Source organism: Trypanosoma equiperdum (assembly GCF_001457755.1).
Source record: "Trypanosoma equiperdum strain OVI genome assembly, contig: ctg_536, whole genome shotgun sequence".
NCBI lineage: Eukaryota > Euglenozoa > Kinetoplastea > Trypanosomatida > Trypanosomatidae > Trypanosoma > Trypanosoma equiperdum.
Genome location: NW_027124461.1, coordinates 3,637 through 10,617, shown reverse-complemented (window position 1 = coordinate 10,617; position 6,981 = coordinate 3,637). Strand labels below are relative to the sequence as shown.

At 49.4% G+C, this 6,981-nt stretch overlaps 3 protein-coding genes and 1 pseudogene across 4 annotated transcripts in view; all 4 read left to right on the top strand.

Annotated features, from left to right (window-relative positions):
- Positions 1 to 195: 195 nt before the first annotated feature.
- Positions 196 to 3,348, top strand: TEOVI_000226400 (RNA capping enzyme, nuclear; the record flags this gene model as incomplete). Its single annotated transcript, XM_067225361.1, has 1 exon — positions 196 to 3,348. One exon carries the CDS (start codon positions 196 to 198, stop codon positions 3,346 to 3,348), a length of 3,153 nt encoding a protein of 1,050 aa, XP_067081462.1.
- A 382-nt stretch (positions 3,349 to 3,730) lies between these two features.
- Positions 3,731 to 4,699, top strand: TEOVI_000226300 (heat shock protein DNAJ, putative; the record flags this gene model as incomplete). The annotated part of the gene is made up of 1 exon (XM_067225360.1): positions 3,731 to 4,699. The coding sequence occupies one exon, from the start codon at positions 3,731 to 3,733 to the stop codon at positions 4,697 to 4,699; it is 969 nt and encodes a 322-aa protein (XP_067081461.1).
- A 573-nt stretch (positions 4,700 to 5,272) lies between these two features.
- On the top strand, positions 5,273 to 6,073 carry TEOVI_000226200 (DNA repair protein, putative; the record flags this gene model as incomplete). The annotated part of the gene is made up of 1 exon (XM_067225359.1): positions 5,273 to 6,073. One exon carries the CDS (start codon positions 5,273 to 5,275, stop codon positions 6,071 to 6,073), a length of 801 nt encoding a protein of 266 aa, XP_067081460.1.
- A 445-nt stretch (positions 6,074 to 6,518) lies between these two features.
- TEOVI_000226100:pseudogene overlaps positions 6,519 to 6,981 on the top strand; it is a 2,401-nt pseudogene continuing 1,938 nt past the window's right edge. Inside the window, exon 1 of the mRNA in view lies at positions 6,519 to 6,981. This exon is cut by the window's right edge and continues 11 nt beyond it. Coding sequence covers positions 6,519 to 6,981 — 463 coding nt within the window.

Genomic DNA, 6,981 nt, shown 5'->3' with positions numbered 1-6,981 from the left:
TGTGTGTGTGTGCTTGTGCATCCTTTTCGTCTTTCTTAATAATCTCTAGTGGATACTCCACCTGTATCTCTGATTCCTCCGTTTCTATGTTGCAATCGCTGCTTTATAATTCTCTGTACTATTTCTTTTTTCGTATTTTTCTCTTCTTCCCTTACGCCACGTGCATTATTGTATGGAATAGTCACTCGGAAGGGAATGGAATCGACGAGTTCACTTTCGGATCTACACAAATATGCTGAAAGGCGTTTTGGCCGATCGCTGTTAATACCCGTAGACGAGGAGTTTGTTAAGGCAGTTCATCCACCAGTTCCCTCAGAAGCAAGTGAAGTCGCACCCGCTGTTGATTTCGTGGAGGCGTACAGAAATTTAGTGTCGCGTAATCTCCAACGAAAGCGAACTGCGAATAACGCTCCGACTTCGCCTGCTTCATCAGGTGTTCCCAAATTTATTTATGCACACGCGGCTGAAGCTGTCGTCGGCACTCGTGTGGGTGAATTCATGGGGCCGTTGTGTTCACCCTTGCGAAAGTCTCACGCGAGTATGCTGCGGTCTGCACCATATTTTGTTACAGAGAAAAGCGATGGCACGCGAGTTGTACTCGTTTCGCTGATTGCCCCTTTAGGCCCCTCTTGGAGTATTGAAGACAAGAATGGCGGTGATGTCCTTCTCAAACACGTAGGGCGGTTGGATGATGTCGTGGCTTTGGAGGAAGCTAGGCAACAATTGTGCCAAGAAAACACCGCACAAGTGGGTGACCTACACCAGAAAATCCACCTTTCTTTCGGTCACTTCGCTGTGGAACGATGGCATGAGAAGTCATCTTATGGCACCGTTGAGTTGTTTGCTCTGAGGTGTTGTGAAAATGGTTCATCGTCGTCACAAGGAGGTGGTGACGTCATTAGAGCTGAGCGGCTCATTGGGAAGCGCCATATGGCATACTGCTTTGACAGATCTATGGACTACGCTTATCTTTTGCTGGAGGAGCACGCCGTCCCCTCACTCCATTCCTTTGTGGTTGATGCAGAGCTGATGGTCCCCATACAAAAGGGGTCTGCGAGGTTGCTTCTTGGATGTTTTGATGTATTTCGGTATGTCATAGTAGGTGAAAGTGCCCCACGTGATGTGGTGCTGACACGAGCCCACACATCAGCGCGGCATGCAGCACTCAGGAAGGACATTATTGAACCCATGGAAGAGTTCCAGCGGGGGACAGTTGGGGTACCGCTACTGCGCATCTTCGCGAAGGAAATGTTTCCCTTGAATAAATTCGGCGACTGTGTTCTGCGGCTTCGATGCGGAGAGAGCGCCAACCACATAGGTGGCGTGGTCTATCTCTACGATGGCCCTTACGGGTGGACGAAGAGTGATGGTTTTATTTTCACTCCAGAGAAGTTCGATATCTTACAGGGTGCCAGCAAGACGCAGCTCAAGTGGAAGTGGCCCTCCATGCTTTCCGTCGACTGGAGCCTAACAGCGTTCGAAGGACAAAATAACTTCTTCGTGGTTGACTCCTTCTTCCGCAAGAAAAGGTTCGGACACCAACCTGACAGCTGTGGTCATGTGCGTCTTTCTTCCAAAATGAGTCTACTCAACCCGTTTTCCCTGCCCATTCCCACCAGAGGCTCTGTAGTGGCAGAGTGCGTATTTGACCGGGAGCAGAAGTGTTGGTCTATTGAACGCCTGCGCAATGACAAAGCCGAAGCCAACTCTATTGTAACCATTATTTCGGTGATGGAAAGCCTAGTGGAGGACATAACTCTTAGCACCCTTTTCGACCTCATTGGGCTTAACGATACGCCACTTCCGTCTGAGAAGGTGCATGAATTGGAGAGTGCAGCCGATATGGTTAATCGCGGCGGCGAAAGGGGTAATACGGCTGCGATTCAAGATGTCGAGGAAAAGCATGAAAAAAAGAGGTGCCAGTTTACGCTCCGTGCCACACAACTGCAGGCGCAGGGTGAGCATGAAATTCACCTTTACTGGGCCGTACGCTTACCGTCGGAGAAGGCGCATGTGCCGTGCATCCACTGCAAGGTCAGTGAGTGCACAGGCTTTGGTTTTGCTTGCCCTGCAGAGGATCCTACATCACGGCTGAGGGAATACCTATATATAGCGCTTGCCAATGCCGGTGGTAGCTGTGCGTGGTCCGACTTCACAGTGGAGGCAGTATTTAACGGCGGGACGGGGCGGTGGAATATTGCATCAATGCAACCTAATGGGGACAACAAGAGGTCGACATGTGTGGGTGTCATTCACCATTTGCAGTGGCTTCTTCAGCGAGGGGTCGACAGCGCTTCGCCAGAGTCAACTGAGACTCCTGAAAGAGTCATACCACTGCACCTACAGGGAGTAGAGCGACCTGCAGTTTTACAAGTGGAGCAAGTAAATGCACATTACGCTTGCAAAACGAAGGAACTATCAACGGGAAAGAATCGTAGCATTCTACGGCATTACAACAACTGGATAAAAGGCGTACTGATTAGCACCTCTGTTTCTTACCTGAGGTCGAATAATAAGGGCGGTGAGTTTGACAACGATGGTATGGTGGTGGCTGACCTGTGTTCGGGTCGCGGTGGGGACCTTCACAAGTGGAGGGCTCACCAACCGAAGCTGCTGTTCATGACGGACTGTTGCTTGGAGGCGGTGGCGGAGGCTGCTGCACGCTACTCCATTACCAAGGGATTAAGTATAAAGGTTGTTCCTCACGACAAGAACCCTCCTGGGATACGGGCCCAATTCTGTGTGTTGGATGTGTTCGATGAGAAGGGTTCTTTGGTCACCAAGCTTGAGGAGTTCCTGAAACAGTGCCATGATGGCGGGAAGTTGGATGTTGTATCGTGTCAGTTTTCCATTCACTACGGTTGTAGCAACGAGGAAAGAGTTCGAGTGTTCCTTTCAGCCGTTTCTTCCACTTTGAAGAGTGGTGGCATATTCATTGGAACTACGGTAAGTGACACTGAACTACTACGTCGTCTGCGACAGTATGGGACAACATTCGGTAACGGAATCTACACCGTGCGATTTCCCACGGATGCGGTTCCTAATGACTCATTTGGAGTGGAATATTCGGTGTCGTTTGAGAGTAGCGTGAGTGAGATGCCCGAATACCTGGTGCCGTGGAACCGCTTTGTCAACCTCTGTGGGGCATATAACCTTCAGCTCGTGGAATCTTTTGGGTTTGTGGAGTACGGCGACATGCACTATAACTCAGCATTGGGACAGGAACTTCGGGATGCATCGATGAACGGGGGAAGACGCGATAGTGATGGCCACTTGCGGCTGCGGTTATCACCAGACGAGGCTGAGGCAGCAGGACTCTTCAGAACCTTCTTGTTCGTCAAGATTTGAGGCGTGTCGGCCAGCACTGAAAACAAAACAGAAAAAAAAGAAGAGGTGTGTTATGTTCGCAGAGCGGAGATAACGGACTGGCGACGAGGTGTGGTAAGAAAATGTGCACCATCTGAACCGTCAATTGAATGGTGAGCGAAGCGACGTCACTTACCTATCGACTATTTTACAGGGGTAACTCGTCTCTTTATGTTACCTACCCTTATATCGTCACTGTGTTACCGTGCATGCGAATGTGCGATTCTACCAGGTGTTATTTTTTCCTTTCCAACTTACTTCGAAATTATTTCGCTTTTCTCATTCAATTAAAAGGTTATCAGTCTACTAATCACCGTCACCAGTGGTTGGAATTTTGTCGATAAGGAAGGTGTTATCTGCGGGTATGTTTGCCTTTTCGGACCATATGGACGATGTGTTCAACGCCTTTTTTTCTGGCGGTGATATGTTTTCCGGAGGTGGCGGTCGCGGTCGCAGGCGGCAACCAAAGGACACCGTTCACGGTCTTCCCGTCACTCTAAAGGATTTGTACAATGGGAGAAGTATTGAAATTCCCCATACCCGCACAACCCCATGTGTGGGCTGTGATGGCAGAGGAGCGAAGAGCCGCAAAAATGTTACCTGCACGGCGTGTCGTGGGGCGGGTCGGCGTATGTTAGCCCGCCAGATGGGGATGATGATACAACAAGTGACCGTGCCTTGTGATGCATGCGGTGGTGAGGGCAGGAGAATGGATCCTCGTGACATATGTCCTGTATGCGATGGCCGGCGCGTAAACCAAGTGGAGTCCTCTCTGACTGTTGTAGTGGAGCCTGGAATGGAGCATCGGGAGCAGATTGTTTTCCACGGTGAGGGCAGCTATCAGCCTGCTGCTGATGCTGCAGGTGATATTGTAATTGTTCTTGAGCAAATGAAGGATGATCGATTCGAGCGGGAGGGAGACGACCTTCTTTATACGCATACCATTTCACTAGCGGAGTCTCTCTGTGGCTTCCAGCTCGTACTGACACACCTCGATGGTAGGCAACTTGTAGTGCGACGGGAGCGTGGGGAAATAACTAGGCCGGGTGAGAGGAAGGTTGCTTTGGGTGAAGGTATGCCGATACGCGGTCGTAAAGGAAAGTTTGGAGATCTAGTTATTAAATTCGCCGTCAGTTTTCCCGAAAGGATTGAGGAAGCTCAAGTGGAAATATTGCGCCAGGCCCTTCCGGCGCCGAGGAGCGTGGACCTCAGCCACTGCGATATGGCTCAGGAGTGTTATGTGTCTAGAAAGGAACTGGATCATCTTCGCCAGGAATTGGAGAACGATGTGGAAGAGCAGGAGACGACAAGCGTTGGGTGTACTGCGCAGTGATCGTCACCCCTCAACGCGAAGTAAAAAAGAAGGCAAGAAAGAAAGGAGAAAAGGGAGGGGTAGCGGTAGCAGTAAAAACAGTAGCAAAACTTTTTTAAAAGTGACGAAAGGATTAGGGTGTTTTAAATTATTTTACTGTGCATCGACGTAGTGCCTCTTTTCACTCGTGCGCTCCACTTGCACCTTTTATGCTGCTGATGCTATCATTATTGTTATTATTGTCATTAAAAAAGTAAAAAAAAATAATAATAATATATAGGTAGGGAAGTGCGTGGAAAAGTTTAACCACAGTGAGTGGCACCGTCTTAAGTAGCCTCATTTCCTCGCAATTCGCTGAGAGGAAGGAATGGGGGGAGATTATGTTGCGCTGTTGCGACTTTCTGTGGTTGTGTAGATACCTCTCGCCGTTACAATATCCTTCTTTAATGGAGGGATGAATGGATGTTCCTGTTAGTGTTTCGCGCTCCTTCTTTTCCCTTATGCTTCTCTCGAGTGGCTCCCAACAATAACAAAAACACTTATAAATGCTAACGTTCATTTACAGTGCGTGTTTTAGGTTTCTTTAGTACAGAAATGCCTCCCCTCCCACGGGGCGTGGTGAAAGTTGTCGGCGCACTGCGTGGTGACAACATCATTCGGATCATGCAGCGGCATCGTTACGTTATTGAAGAAGCAGATGACCCCACATATGACTTCCTGTGCGGTGGAACTTGTGTTGTCTTCGTTGATGATGCCGACGACCTGTCGGATGCGGCGCGAAGGACAAAAGTGTCACAACAACTCAGTGTTCTGAAGACTCATACTGGTGCCTCGTGGCGTTGTGTTGTGCTTCTTCTCCGAGTAGTGTCGGAAGAGGTTCGACCTGATATCCTCGCATGGCTTAACTTGCACTGCAGCGTAGAACAAGGTTGTGGTGTCATGCTTTTTTGGACAGATGAGGAATGTGCTGCCTATTTGGAAGGTTTATCAGATAGTAACGTTGCTACCGCGGATTATTGTGTGGGTGTGCGGAGGGATAGTACCCCGATGCAGCTACTCATTGATGCATTAACGCAAACACCGCAACTAATGACTCGTAATGACGTTGTTCGTGCAGTCAACAGCTTCGGATCAGTTGCAGGACTTCTGACTGCGACGGCGGAGCAACTTACGGAACTGCCGGGTTTCGCGCAAAAGAAAGCGGGAAGACTTCACGCCGTACTTAACGCGCCTTTCAACACCTCTCGCTGCCTAGTAGCTGACGTTCTCCAAAGGGATCAAGACGAAAGCAATGATGAAAGCAGCGAGAGACGACCAGCTCAAGAGACAATGAAGCAGGCACTTCGCTGCATTTATGATCGTGAAGATGAAGATGTGCAGGAAGGTGGCCAATGAGACGAGGCAAGCTCAGGTATAGATGGGTGGTGGTATTCGAGTCTAAATACAGTGTACGGTGTGCCTTATTTGGTATCGGATTTGAGGATACGTTTGCTTTTACCGACTGTTTTGTTTTTGTATTCGTTCTCTTCGTTTCATTACTTGCGGTTGATTACATACCTGTGAACCGCTGGCACGAAATTTTCGGTGAAGCTTCGCAGTCACTTCGGTTTTTTTCTTCTGCCACCGTTTGGTGAACCCACCGAACGCAGGAGGATGAGAGAGTAAAAGGGGAAAAAGGAGGTGGCAGACCCAACCAACATGAGTGTTTGCCGGATGACGTTATGCAGGGAAATAGCATGCCTTTCTCCGTTCACCTGCGGTGTAAGTGTTCTTTTCCTTCCTTCCTTCATTTTCACTGCGACTCGGCGCTACTCTTTAGATTTGCTGGGGTGTGACTCGCATGAACTGTTCAACTGCAGGCGATCAGGACGGCAGCAGTTACGATGCGGTTGTACAGAGGATCAATGGTATCGCTGAGCAACTCAAGTCGCTAAGGTATGAGTGCGCCAACTGCTTAAACAAAATACGTCATGATAAGGCTGTGTTCTCGTGTAGAGATTGCTACTGTATTTTTCACCTCTATTGCATAAAGCGATGGGCAAAAGAGGATGCAAGTGGGGATGGCAATGCTTTTCGTTGCCCACACTGTCAAGTTGTGCAGCGGTCTGACCTGAAATATTACTGCTTCTGTGGCAAGGTGCGAGATCCAAAATATGATCCCCACATCACACCCCATAGCTGTGGAGATACGTGCGGAAAGGCTCGCCCCAACAACTGCCCGCATAGTTGTCCATTGCCTTGTCACCCGGGGCCCTGCGTGCCGTGTAGTGCCGTATCCGGCCCCGGTTCGTGTGGATGTGGCT